The 14,297-nt window shown below is 38.1% G+C and overlaps 2 protein-coding genes across 3 annotated transcripts; both read left to right on the forward strand.

Annotated features, from left to right (window-relative positions):
* Positions 1-2,240: 2,240 nt before the first annotated feature.
* Positions 2,241-8,493, forward strand: LOC120306649 (olfactory receptor 1F1-like). Of its 2 annotated transcripts, XM_039340258.1 has the most exons (3): positions 2,673-2,718; positions 5,747-5,789; positions 6,495-8,493. In XM_039340258.1, exon 3 carries the CDS (start codon positions 6,502-6,504, stop codon positions 7,447-7,449), a length of 948 nt encoding a protein of 315 aa, XP_039196192.1. In that variant the 5' UTR covers positions 2,673-2,718; positions 5,747-5,789; positions 6,495-6,501; the 3' UTR covers positions 7,450-8,493. The 2 variants fall into 2 exon arrangements, with proteins under 2 accessions (XP_039196191.1, XP_039196192.1); XM_039340257.1 differs by lacking the exons at positions 2,673-2,718; positions 5,747-5,789 and adding an exon at positions 2,241-2,271.
* LOC120306654 (olfactory receptor 1B1-like) lies at positions 7,948-12,999 on the forward strand. Its single transcript, XM_039340264.1, has 2 exons — positions 7,948-7,958; positions 11,941-12,999. The coding sequence occupies exon 2, from the start codon at positions 11,946-11,948 to the stop codon at positions 12,882-12,884; it is 939 nt and encodes a 312-aa protein (XP_039196198.1). The 5' UTR covers positions 7,948-7,958; positions 11,941-11,945; the 3' UTR covers positions 12,885-12,999.
* Positions 13,000-14,297: the final 1,298 nt, after the last annotated feature.

The following is a 14,297-nucleotide window of genomic DNA, read 5'->3' on the forward strand; positions in this document are numbered from 1 at the left end:
CACTCATCTCCAGAACAAAACGCTTAACTGACAAACAACACCTAAAAACCGAACTACACACTCTCACCAATGTACTAACATCCAATGGATTCCATAGAAATAAGATTACAAACCTAATCCAAAAAGAAACCCCCACTAAAATCCAAGACAAAGAACAAGAAAACGGCAAAGCCCTCCTACCATACATAAAAGGCACCACAGACAGAATCAGTAAGATCCTCCATAAACACAACATCAAAACAGCATTCTGCACAAACAGAAAAATATCCACCATCCTTAGAAACCCCAAAGATAAATTGAATTAGAAAATCAAGGAGTATACGAAATCCCATGCACCACTTGTCCCACCACATACATCGGACAAACCAACAGAAGAATAAGTGCACGCATTGAAGAACATAAGAACTCAGTCAAAAAAGAGGAACCACCATCTTCCCTGGTCCAACACCTTAAAGCCACAGGACATGAAATTGACTTTAAAAATACCAGAACCATTGCCAAAAGTGAACATTTTAATAACAGAATAATCAGAGAAGCCATCGAGATAGAAAACGCCCACACAGCATGAACAAGCGAGATGATACCTCCCGCCTACCAGCCATTTGGAAACCTGCCCTTCTTGACAAACGACTCCCTAACCCCAAAATCTTAAACCCCTCTGCAACTCAGACTAACCTGAGCACAACCAAACAGAACACTCCCCCAGCCAATCAGAGCACAGCCAAGCCCCTAACCATTCAGAACACACCTCCACCCAATCAGAACACAGCCAAGCTCCCACCCAATCAGTTCATACCCCGACTGGCAGTTAAAAGGAAGAAACAGCTAAGACCACACATTGCTGCTCAAAGCAAGAAGCTAAAAACACCAGCCTGAAGATGACGAATGTGACTTCATCAAAACGTTGCCAAGACACTTCCAATTTTACGCGGGAGAAAACCCGAACAACCAAAGACCTATATACAAATACCCGCGAAAACCTCAGAAAACATATATATATAGTCTCTAATTATTCTAAAAATGCGAATCCTGGGTAAATCCATACCATAAAATAATCCGAACACCAGGATAATACTAAAAACAAAAGTGTTTAATTAAAAGCTGAGCCTTTCGTCGGTCAACACTACCGACATCATCAGAGCATGATGCAAGATTGCTGGGAGTACTTCTTATGCTGCTGGGCGACTTTGCGAATGGATGGACTGTAACTAGTCAGCCAGGAGCCGAGCAAATCCTGGGTAAATCCATACCATAAAATAATCCGAACACCAGGATAATACTAAAAACAAAAGTGTTTAATTAAAAGCTGAGCCTTTCGTCAATCAACACTACCGACATCATCAGAGCATGATGCAAGATTGCTGGGAGTACTTCTTATGCTGCTGGGTGACTTTGCGAATGGATGGACTGGTAACTAGTCAAGGAGCCAAGCGCAAAGTCACCCGGCAGCATAAGAAGGACTCCCAGCTCTCTCTCTCTCTCTCTCTCTCTCTCTCTCTCTCTATATATATATATATATATATATATATATATATATACATACATACATACATTTTTTTTTTTAGATTGCTAACAAAGAATAAAGGGAGAACTGGAATAGCTATTTTCGAGCTGTGTGTGTGTGTGTGTGTATACACACACACATACACACTAGTTGTTTATTATTATTATTATTATTATTATTATTATTATTATTATTACTATTATTATTATTATTATTATTATTTGCAAGTTGGTAGTTAACTTGTGGTTTTTGCCATGGCAGACTCATGTATTGATCTATCATTTTCAGCCAAGTTTTTTCCTATACATACATTTAATTCTTTCCTTTCCAATAGAGTTGCCATGTGGATTACAGCTGGTGAGAGGCTTACATCTTAGTATATTTCAGTATATGACACCATTCAGAGATGGAAGGTATAAACTTCCCAGAGCAATAGCCTTATTAATTTTTCTTGCAGCAAAATCATCTCAAAAATAAACAAACTCATTTGTGATTTGGGATGCAAACTTTGTGCTTGTTTTATAGGACAGGACTCCAAAGTTTTGGCATTAGAGACTCACATCCCAGGAGCTATTCAGACTATTTGTCAAATATCTCTAGGGCTTTCGGTTTAAAACCTCTAATGCAATTCCTTCTGCTCGTTGCTGGAGTCTTGAGACATTCAACCAAGTCAGATTCGTCTGGCTTTCTTCTATTTTAGCCAGTGTTTTGATCCGCTATTGAAGATCATCACACCTGGGAGAAAAACTAAGAGCATCTGGATAGAGGTAGGCAGGAGTAGAATTGCTGTCTTTAAGGTTTGCTGCATTCTCTGGTGTTTTGATTTGCATATAATGCTACCAATGCTGCCTTACCTCTAAAGCCATATCCAGCTTGATGGAAGTAGATAGAGAAGATGCATGTGTTTGAACCCTTTAACCTAAAGATGAGTAAAACAGGGTAGCTATCATTCAAACACAAGGATAACCTAGCATGAAAGATGAGAAGGAATAATGCTCAAATTTCTACTTTTTCTATGCCCATGAATAAGCATGATCTGGTTTGGGATTACCAGTTAATCCAAAATATGGCTAGTACACATCTGGATCTAAACTTTCTAAAGGATAAAAAAATCTGAGTTGCATACATAATGGAAAACAGTACATGACTTTTTTTCTCATGTTTAGGGCAGGAGTTTTTAATCTTTTTATAACATGGACTTCTTCGAGAAAATGGTGAATACTTTGTATCTTTTCTCAGAAAAATGTATTTAAATGTATAAAATAGCTTTCGTGTGTGTGTGTGTGTGTGTGTGTGTGTGTGTGTGTGTATCCAGTGCTTTTTTTGTAAAAAAAAAAAAAAGGTGCCGGAACTCACACACGCCATACAACCTGCCTTGCCTATCCGTTCTGGGTGTTCTATAACAAAAAAAGCCCTGTATATTACAAAGGAAACCCTCAAACTATTACCCTTAAACAGTTACCAAAATATTAAAAGATAATAGTTTTATTATGTATTGTTAATTTATTAAATTAATAACCATTTAATATCATACTGTACTAAGTTTATTAACGTAGTTGGAGTTTGAGTATGCATTGATGCTTTTTAAGCAGGAGCAGTGAGGTGAAGAACACGCAATTCGCTCTCACATCTTTTAAGGGAGGGACAATACGTAGCTTTTGGGAAAGGGTGCCTTCTTTCTATGGGCGCATAGAAATGCCTTTTCAGAAATGTCCAGCAGACAACAATTCAGCAGCTGAAAGCTCATACTTTCCCCCTCCCCCAAGTCTTTCACCTCAAGGAAAGGTGTCTCTGTGTGGGTTCTGGCTAGTTTGTGGAGAAGGGCCTGGGGAATAAATGCAGTTTCAAGGTAGAAATATTTCTGAATATCTCCATGAATTTTTAAGAATTTTTCAAGTACATTAGAAGCTCTGTCATTATTGAAGGCATTGAATCTGGTAAGGAAATATCTGTAAAATGGGGTCCCAACATGGTTATTTGGTTATCTTTTATAGCTGTACAGCCTCTAAAAGCGAGGAGATTTGTGTGATAAAAAGGAAGATTTATCTTTATTAAAGGATTTTTTCCATGGGTCTAAGCATCACATACATTTCAGATTTACAATAATTTTTTGTAGAATATGAAATTATTGGGGGGGGGAAGGGTGATGTGAATTAGAATTCTAGACCTGTGAAAAGTACCCAAGAAGCATATATTGAATAAGCTAAATGGTAAACTTAAGGAATTATTGAATTGAAATTAAGGAAAGGATGGGATGAAAAATTGGTTATGATTATGGTTTTTGGTTTATGGATTATGATACACAAGCCCATAAAATGTATAGATAGATTTGTTTCATCTCTTTTACAGCACAAATCATCTTTGACAGATACTGGTATGATAATAATTCCAGATCACATTTCACTCTATTCAATGTAAATGAGATCCTATACGGCCCTCAGTTAAAATTTAATATTGCTTTAGCAGCAAATATTTCCAGCTCTTAATCAGTAAAAGAAACCCAACAAAACTGGCTTCAGGAAAAACCCTCTGTTATCAGACATGAACAAATTGGAAGCATTTTTAGGAATCAATGTATGAAACATTGGGATGTTTTAAAATACTATAAAGGGAAAAATCTGTTCAGACTAAATCTGAAATGCAACAACTTTCAAACAGATACAAGGTAAGCCAAGTAACAAATTAACCATCCTGCATTTGAAGGGGGGGGGGGAATAAAAGAATGCGACCTTGTAGAAATACTGGACTATAATTTCATCGATAAATCTAAAACAAAAATATTGTGAATCTATTTACAAAAATTCATAACAGCAGACTCATATTCAATATAGTGAGTGATGAAAGAACCCTAATACTAGCTCTGGAGTGACAGGCATTTCTGTTTCATCTCCAGTAAATACAGCTTTGTTATTTTTTATCATAATGTAAATACCACTCCCAAGTTAAATATATAAAAGATCAGAAAGAATTTGGCATAAAGATAAGTGAAACTGTTGCCAGAAGAGATTCATTTGGGACAATATAGATAGACTAATACAAATGGAGGAAATTGTGGGTCTGATCAATGCAGAGTTCCATAAATGTTAACAAAAGAGCTTCTGTTAATCACAATATATGAAATTTGTCAAAAGAATTATTTCCCTAAATCATGAAGAGAATTATTGATTGCAATCCTCAAAGCTCAAAGGACAATTCTTTATAAAAATAGAGGTGGAGCTTTTAATAGAAGTGGATAATAGTATACAAATATTGTACATCGGGTATACAGTAGCATGGAAGATAGTTTAAACTTTTCTCATGCTTTGCATTATTACTATCCATTTTTTTTTCCTGTATCCTGATTTTGATATAAGGAAAGATAAAGGAGCACCCAGTTAATGGAAGGAAGATTTATTTTACTTGCTGAGCTTCTGCAGAGATACAAATTCTAGCAGAAAATTCCGGTTTTGTGATTAAAATGATATAATAAAAATAGTCCTCAATTCACTAGTGGTCATTTAATGACCATTCCAAGTTACAGTGGCCTTGGAAATGATGCTTTACAGTCTGTAAAGCATTCTGGCCTTCAAAAATATGTCACAACATGTCTTCCTCCAGATTCACATGATGGCATTTGGGACACTTGGCAATGGCCTCACATTTAGAATTGCAGTATCCCATGGTCATGTGACTGCAATTTGTGACTTTTTTGCCAGTTTCCAGCAAAAAATGCCCTTTTAAGAGAATATATTTGGACTTATGACTGTGTGATTTAGTTAACAACTGCTGTTAAATCTAGTCCAGTCATGTGAGTGCCTTGATGTACGACCATCATGACTTACAGTATGATCGAAATTCCATTCCCGGTTGTCGTCGTAAATTAATGATTGCCTATATTACATTATTTCCTTAGAGAAATGAAATAATAGAAACTGAAACTAGGAAATTAATGGCATTAAACAGTATAATTAAACTGGGCAAACAAGAATCCAATATTACATTATTGGGAAAAAAGTACTTTTAAATATTATGTAATAAGGAATCAAGCAAAATTTTATTCATGTGCAGCATGTTTATCCATATTTTTAAAATCAAAGCAACAACAGTAACAATGCTCAGAAGGAATATGAAAAGTTGTAGAAAATATTTAAAAATGTTCTTTTATTGAAAATGAATATAATTTACTATGTTAAGCTTATATATGTAATAGATGCATGCTTTTCCAACTAACAAATCAATAAACATTATACTATTTCTAAAAAGGATATCAAGAAAAGGGATACTATTACAGATCCAAGAAATTCAGGTAAACTCAATAATTAGAATTTATCTGTTTTTCTGCTGAAGTTTGCTGATATGAATCTCTGGCAGGGTATGGTTCCTTGACACAGATTAGTTGATTACACTAACTTATAGAAAGTGGTTAGCATCTCTCTAAACTGGGTTTATTGAAAAGGACTTATTAGATAGGTTGGAAAGGAAAAAATAAATATGACAATACCATCAAATAAAGGTAGATCCAGTTGTGTTGATTTTAGATCAGGCTTTTCAACAATTCTGCTAGGTTGCCTTGCAGAAAGTCTGGTGTATGATCAAAATCCCCCTTCCCCCAAAAAAATTCAACTGTTGCTGACATCTAAAACTCAGAGGGTCCTTAATTTATTTCCTGAAATTGTCAATTTATAATTCAGTGAATTGTTGTTAGTGGGTAATTTATATTCAAAGATGTGCTTTGAATCTTGTGGATAATTGAGATATATTCTGTAAAAGGTAAGATTGTACTAGCTTAAAATTTGTAGGCATGAGTTGGTATATGTGTGTTTCAGTGTGCAATACTGCCATATCAACCCAAAAGTAAATAAGGCCAAAGGGAAAGAAGTAAAAACATCCAGGCTGAGACCCACATTAGAAATAAAATTATCATATACAGTACATCTATAGCCTCCCCCAGAAGATCAAAGAGAAATGTTTAATTACATCAGGTATTAATCTCTTTCTCATTCATTTTCAGCTGTGTAATGGCTAACCAGAACCAAACAGACAACTCAGAAATAACCCTTTTGATGATCTCCAGTAGACCTGAATATCAGAGACTTTTCTTCCTGCTTTTTCTGTCTATTTATTTGTTGACCCTTCTAGGGAATATTCTCATTGTCTTGCTTATTCGCTTAGACAACTGTCTCCTTCAGTCCCCAATGTACTTCTTCCTAAGCCACCTCTCCCTGGCTGACATCATTTTTATTTCCGCTACTGTTCCCAAAATCCTGATAAATTTGATGTCTCAGTCTCAGACCATCACCTTCAATGAGTGCTTGACCCAGATGTATTTCTTTCTCGCCTCTGGTAACACAGATAACTTCCTCCTTGCCTGCATGGCTTATGACCGCTATGCCGCTGTCTGTCATCCTTTGCATTACATCACTGTGATGAGCCACAGGTCCTGCTTATTTTTGGTTTCTGGATCCTGGATCGTTTCTGGTCTCCACTCTTTACTGTACACAATTTTGATATCACAGATTTCTTTTTGCACCTCTATGGAAATCCCCTATCTTTTCTGTGAAATGTATCCTTTCCTGGAATTCTCCTGTTCTGATACAACACTCATAAAAATCTTGGCACAGACAGAAGGGGTGGTGGATTTGCTGGGACCTTTAGCTGCCATCATTGTCTCTTATGCACTAATATTCTCCACAATCATAAAAATTCCCTCAACCGCTGGGAAATACAAAGCAGTTTCCACCTGTGGCTCACATCTGGCTGTGGTGATCTTGTTCTACAGCACTATCAGTTGCCTTTATTTCCAGCCTCCCTCTGCCTACTCAGCCCAAAAAGGCACATTTATCTCTCTCTTGTATGCAGTGGTGATACCAATGCTGAATCCCTTCATCTATACACTAAGGAACCAGGAGGTAAAGTCAGCAATAGTGAGACTTCTCGGTAGGCTGAGAACTTTCTTAAGGAAATAAGAGCAGAGCGACATTTCCATGGTTTCTGAGTTTTTTGGGGGGTGGTGGAAGGTACTAGGGCCATCATCATCATCTCGTATGCAGACATATTCTCTACAATTATCAACATTCCTTTCAAAACCTAGGAAGCCCGTGGTGTAAACTTCCCAGAGCAATAGCCTTATTAATTTTTCTTGCAGCAAAATCATCTAAAAATACAGAAGGACACCTCAAAAATAAACAAACTCATTTGTGATTTGGGATGCAAACTTTGTGCCTGTTTTATAGGACAGGACTCCAAAGTTTTGGCATTAGAGACTCGCATCCCAGGAGCTATTCAAACTATTTGTCAAATATCTCTAGGGCTTTCAATATAAAACCTCTAATGCAATTCTTTCTGCTCGTTGCTGGAGTCTTGAGACATTCAACCAAGTCAGATTCGTCTGGCTTTCTTCTATTTTAGCCAGTGTTTTGATCCACTATTGAAGATCATCACACCCAGGAGAAAAACTTAGAGCATCTGGATAGAGGTAGGAAGGAGTAGAATTGCTATCTTTAGGGTTTGCTGCAGTCTCTGATGTTTTGACTTGCACATAATGCTACCAATGCTATCTTACCTCTAAAGCCATATCGAGCTTGATGGAAGTAGACAGAGAAGTTGCATGTGTTTGAACCCTTTAAATTAAAGATAAATAAAACAGGGTAGCCATGATTCTAACACAAGGATAACCTAGCATGAAAGATGAGAAGGAATAATGCTTGAATTTCTACTTTTTCTGTGTCCATGAATAAGCACGATCTGGTTTGGAGTATCCAAAATATGGCTAGTATGCATCTGGATCTGTGTAAGGATAAAAAAAATCTGTTTGATTTGCATACATATGGAAAACAGTAGATGACTTTTTTCTCATGTTTACGGCAGGAGTTTATAATCTTTTTATAACATGAACTTCTTTGAGAGAATGATGAATACTTTGTATCTTTTCTCAGAAAAATGTATTTAAATGTATAAAATAGCTTTCCTTTGTGTGTGTGTGTGTGTTTGTGTGTATTACAAAGGAAACCCTCAAACTATTACCCTTAAATAGTTATCAAAATATTAAAAGATAATAGTTTTACTATTTATTGTTAATTTATTAAATTCATAGTGTACACTTCAAATGTATATTTTATACACATACACCTCCAAGATATCTGGGTACCCCTAGTTAGGAATATTTGGACTAGAGACAGACAGGTTTGTTCTGTGAGATGATTAGCCAAATACAAGGTAGAGATTCGAATGTGGTATGATGACTTTTATGGGCTATGCCTAGGATATAGGTATATCTGTGGCCCACATGAAGGCTAGTTTGGTTAGTGGTTAAAGGAACCAGGCTAAAAAACAAGAGACTGTGTATTCTGGTCCTATTTAGGCACAGACGTCAGCTGGGTGACTTTTGCCAGTCAGTCACTCCAGAAAGAAGACAATAGCAAAACATTTTCAAAAAAATGTTGCCAAGAAAAAGGTATGGATTTGTCCATGGGATTGCAGGATCAAGAATGACTAAAAAGCACACACACATCAAAAAGAGACAGGTCAATACAATACACAGTTTCCTTAGCTTCTTCCCCAGTCACTGCTGTAGAGTAGACCACTGAAGTATCACTGTTAGAGCCCAGATAATAGGAGACAGGACAGTAGATGATTGTCAGACTTTATAATTTAACATATTATAGAAGGGAAAGAGGCATAGAAATGCCTAGAAATGCAATATAAAACTAGGACACATCTGATAGTATAACCCATAGCAAATCCATAGTGGTTTGATATTGCATTGAAAGATTATATGTGGAACATTGGATGGCTACTCCATCCCTGAAGCAAGAACCAAACATTGAAATCTTGTAGCAAGCTTTGATGTAAATTTAAGAATGTCCCCTTAAGAAAACTTTGGAATATATGATGATACAAGTCAAAGAGACCATGGTGCTCTTCAGCCATCCTGTAGTCAGCAGAAGACCGTAGTAGCCAGAAATGGACTGTTTTCATGGCTGATCCCTATCCTGCCTCAACTGCCTTTGCAGTCCCCTGATTTCCCTCCAAATAACAAAGCCTCAAGTTGTTCTATATCTTGAAGCTGCTCTTGGATGTTGTTGGAGCAACAGGAAAAACACTATTTTAATATTGGGATGGTCAAAGAGAACCTAAGGCAGTCTAACTGGTTATCGATGAGAAAAGGACCATTATGAGAACCCAGCATGAAACAATGAAGATGTTGCATGTTTTTGCCATGGATGGATGCAATGGGGAAAAACCTCAAGGAGTGTTTCTAAGCGGGAGCTCTCCCATTTCTTAAGGGAGGGGCAATTGGTAGCTTTTGGAAAGGAATGCCATCTTTCTATGGGCAGATTGCAATGTCTTTTAAGAGGTATCCAGACAACAGTTTAGCAGGTGAAAACTCATACTCTACCCACCACCACCAGACTTTCATCTCAAGGAAAGGTGCCTCTGTGTGGGTTTTGACTAGTTTGTGGAGAAGGGCCTGGGGCATAAATGGCAGCCATTAGAAAAGGGACTAGGTGATGGAAAAGATAGATTTGAGATTAGATCTGTGAGTGGTCCCCCACCAGAGGGTGTGATTGCAGCAGGTAAGAGTATCTGTCTGGATTCAGTTTTACAAATCTTTAGTTCCTTAACAATTAAATGGAGTGCAAGAAGGCTTTCTCTACTGTTCATCCCAACCCAGGCAAGCAAAGCGCATGCAACCTATTTTTAAAAAATCCTACATTGTACTGCCCTCCCTGCACTGGCTGGCTTTTGCCTCAGATCATTGACTGACTTGCAAGCGTAAGAAATGAAAGCAACCTACTGTTTCTGAGATGCCTCATTATTTGCATCTAGGGGTCCAGATGGGAGCCAAGGGGGAAGCAGAATAAGGTGGGGAGAAATGGGAAAGGAGAGGAGTCATCTGCAGGATTTTTCTGGAGTGATTGTAATGTAATGCAAGCAAACAGCATCCCCACAGGAAAAACACACCTTACCATTTGTCTTGGATGCTTGTTATTGGGTATTTGGAGACAATACCAGCATTTTCATAACTCTTACAAGTTCAACAAGTTTACGAATTCCACAACTGCCATAAAAAAGATTTAAAATAGGAACCAGGCCCAACCAGGCTTGTGTCCATCTGGCTCATTGCTCTGTGTTTAGTTTAATTAAAGGATTCAACCAAGAGTCTTTTCCAGCTTTATCTGGAGAGCTTATGAATTAAACCTGGGATTTTCTGCACCTAAAGATCCACTGAGAGCCAGCCCTTTCTACCAACTTTGAAGCATACTAAAATAGATACACTGAGTTTCGTGGAATGGGTACATCAGATTTCATTCTTCTTTTTCACTGAGTAACCTAAAGAATGTCTTCCTTGGCTAAAATGTTCAAGAAAGGAAGCTGTTCAAATCTCACAAGAGATTCTAATCCCAATCAGGGAGAGGATGAAAGAATTTAGAATGTTCCTGATCTGTTAAGAAGCACATCAAGAAATTGATAAGAACTTTGACTAGAAAAACAGCCATTTGTTTATTTTGATCCCACCTTTATTATTTTTTATAAATAATTCAAGATGATTAAGATACATAATACTTCTTCCTCCTCCTCTGTTCCCCACAACAACATAAATTCATACATTCATACATTCTTGTGGCTTTCTTAAATGGAGTAATACCCCTAATTTGCCCATCTTTGATTCTGATGCTCAGATTACATGAAAGAAATTTTGAGTCCCAGTAATGCCCGATTTCCTGCCTAAAGAAAAATAGACCTGTTGAAATTATGAACCCTTAAGGTTTATTGACTTTATTTTGATGGTGTTGGCTGAGCTTGTCTGGGCTTGGGAACTAAACTGGGTTTTGGTCTATTGTAGTCAGTACATGGATGTTAGAGAATAATACTGCTGTAGGATAGACTGGAACATTGAAAAAGATTGTCCTTGTTTGACAATATCAGGAGCCAGGCTTGAGTCAAAGATTATTAAGTTTCTATTCAGCACAAATCATAAGTCATTATGTTCAAGCAATGAACAAGGTATACAAAGGATTAAGTATTCTTCGGTTACTCTTTTTTTGATTTAGCAGTAGGGGTAGGGAGAATAACTCTGGATTAAATGCATTTTCGATAACAACTGAATATGATTAGGATGAATTGCACCTGACTGGAGAGGAATTGGATTATATTACATTAAATGTAAATTGAATAAAATCAGTTTTACACGAATCCTTGGAATTTCCCCCCCAGACACATGTTTCTTGCTAAGTGTGTGTTCATTTCAAATAAAGATGGACCTATCTGAATTTTTTTTAAAAAACCTGCATTATCTGACAATTATAAAAACATTTGGACATTAAATGTGGAAATCTCCAAATTCAGTTTGGACATTTTGCAACTGACAATTAAATTATTTTGTGAGATTTGTTTGAGAAGCTGTTCCTAGTGACTATGTTAATTTCTAATTTTATGAGGTTATTTTTCTTCAGGTCTCATGGACTGTGAGAACGGGACAAACATTAAAGAATTTGTTCTTTTGGGCTTTTCCTACAAGCCTGAAGACAAATATTTCTTCTTCCTCCTCTTTCTGCTGATGTACACTGCTGGGTTCCTGGGCAATACCATGATGATCCTCCTCATCACCTTAGAAGCGCGACTCCAAACCCCCATGTACTTCTTACTACGGAGCCTCTCAGTCATTGATCTTGGCTTCCTCACAGTCACGGTGCCCCAAATGCTAGTTCACATCATATCTACTTCCAGGACCATCCCCTTCTATTCCTGCCTGGCTCAGTTCTTCTTCTTCTACATTTTTGGTGTCACTGATCTCCTTCTCGTGAGTGTCATGGCCCTGGATCGCTGTGTAGCCATTTGTAATCCTCTTCATTATGCCTCAGTGATGAACCAAGAGGTTTGTGGGCATTTAGTGGCTGGGTGTTGTACCGTTTCTATCTTACACTCCATGCTGCATGCTGGCCTGCTCCTGCGTCTCAGTTATCGAGGGAAAAATCACCTGGCCCATTACTTTTGCGACCATCAGCCCTTGCTGCAGCTGTCCTGCTCAGACACCCATGTCAACGAGGCAGTCATCTTCTTTGAAGGTGTCATTATCATCCTTGGACCTTTCGTCTTCATCATCCTCACCTACATTCGTATTGTAGTAGCTATAATGAAGTTCACTTCTTTTGGGAGACGCAAAGCTTTCTCTACCTGTGGGTCTCACCTGACTATAGTGGGCCTCTTTTATGGGGCCATTATTGCTGTTTATTTCTTGCCCACCTCCAGCTATTCCTCTCAGAGAGGTTCAGTTTTTGCTCTGGTGTACACAGTCATCACCCCAATGTCCAACCCTTATATCTACAGTCTCCGGAATAAAGAAGTGAAAGATGCTCTGAGAAATCTCTTGAGAAGATCCCTATTTTCTCAAAACTGACTGTGAACTTGGCTGTACCCTATAGCTGCCTTCTAGCTGGCTTGAGGTGCCCATGTTGATGGAACATATTCTTGGTATACAAATGACATTGGATTTAATACTGGGCATCTCTTGGCAAACATAGTGCAGTTGAGTAATCATAAAGTGTAGCCTTAATACTGGGCCCTTTTGATGAGGGGGAGATTAATAGGGTAACATATCTAGGATTTATACTGGAAGGGTTAGGAATGGGAGGCACTCAGTGTGGGATTCAAATATGTGAATAACCGGTTCTCTGTGTGGATGCTGCTTCCAGAAGTCCATTCTGGGCCTGGGCAACAAAAAATTAGCTACCGGTTCTGCCAAACTGGTGCAAACTGGCTGAATACCACCACTGGAGGCACTATGTTATAGTAATTTGCCTCTTTCCTCAGAGGTTGATTTCAATTAGTTGATGAGAGGGAGAGATCATTTCCACAGCCCTTCACTTGTAGGGTGCCTTAGAGCTTGACACTCTCCTCCAATCCTGTTTAACATCTACAGAAAAATGCTTGGTGAGGTTGTCAGTACAGAGTTTGGTATTATCAGTATTCTCATGATACCTAGCTTTAAATATCAACCCCAGGCTTCACAGGTGAAGCTGTTGATGTACTGATCCAGTGTCTGGAGGTTGTGTAGAATTGGATATGGTGCAACAGACTTTGGCTCTATCTGGATAAGACTGAGTGACTGTGGCAGTTTGGTCCATCAGGTCAACAATGTTTCATCGTTGGACTTGGATGGGATAGTACATCCCCATTTAAGACCAGTGCACAATATGGGGTCTTTCTAGACTCATAGATAATGCTTGAAGTGCAGGGGCAGCTGTGGTTACTATAGAAGGATCTGTGCACAAGTTCATCTTGTGTGTCAGTTTCATCCTTCCCAACTGGGAAGCCCTTCAGCAGTTACTCATGCACTGGTCTGCTCACAACTGGATTTTTGCAATGCATGGTATGTAGGTTCTTCCCTTAAAAACCATCTAGGAACTACAACTGGTACAAAATGGTGTGGCATGAACAATAATGGGCAATTCTCAGTAGATGTAGTCCTTGTTTAATGATTATTCATTCAGCACGTATCTGACTATTCATTAGCAATAGTAGTAGCAATAGCACTTCACATGACATCACAGTTTATGACTATGTCACTTAACAGAGGAAATTTTAATCCAATTGTCATTGCTAATCAGGAACTATCTGTATGACCAAGTGTCATTGGTTGAACATGAACCGCATTGGTTGCCAGTCAGTTTCTGGAGGCAATGCAAGGTCCTGGTCATTATCTATAAAGCCATGTATGGCATAGCACAGAGGTCCCCAATCTTGTGATGGAGAGAGGTTTTCCTGTGGACCAGAGGGTGTGTGGTTTTGTGTGCTGCCTGCATCCTGCAGT

This window comes from Crotalus tigris, unplaced genomic scaffold, assembly GCF_016545835.1.
Source record: "Crotalus tigris isolate CLP2741 ecotype Arizona unplaced genomic scaffold, ASM1654583v1 scf7180000017742.2353718, whole genome shotgun sequence".
In the NCBI taxonomy this organism is placed as follows: Eukaryota; Metazoa; Chordata; class Lepidosauria; order Squamata; family Viperidae; genus Crotalus; species Crotalus tigris.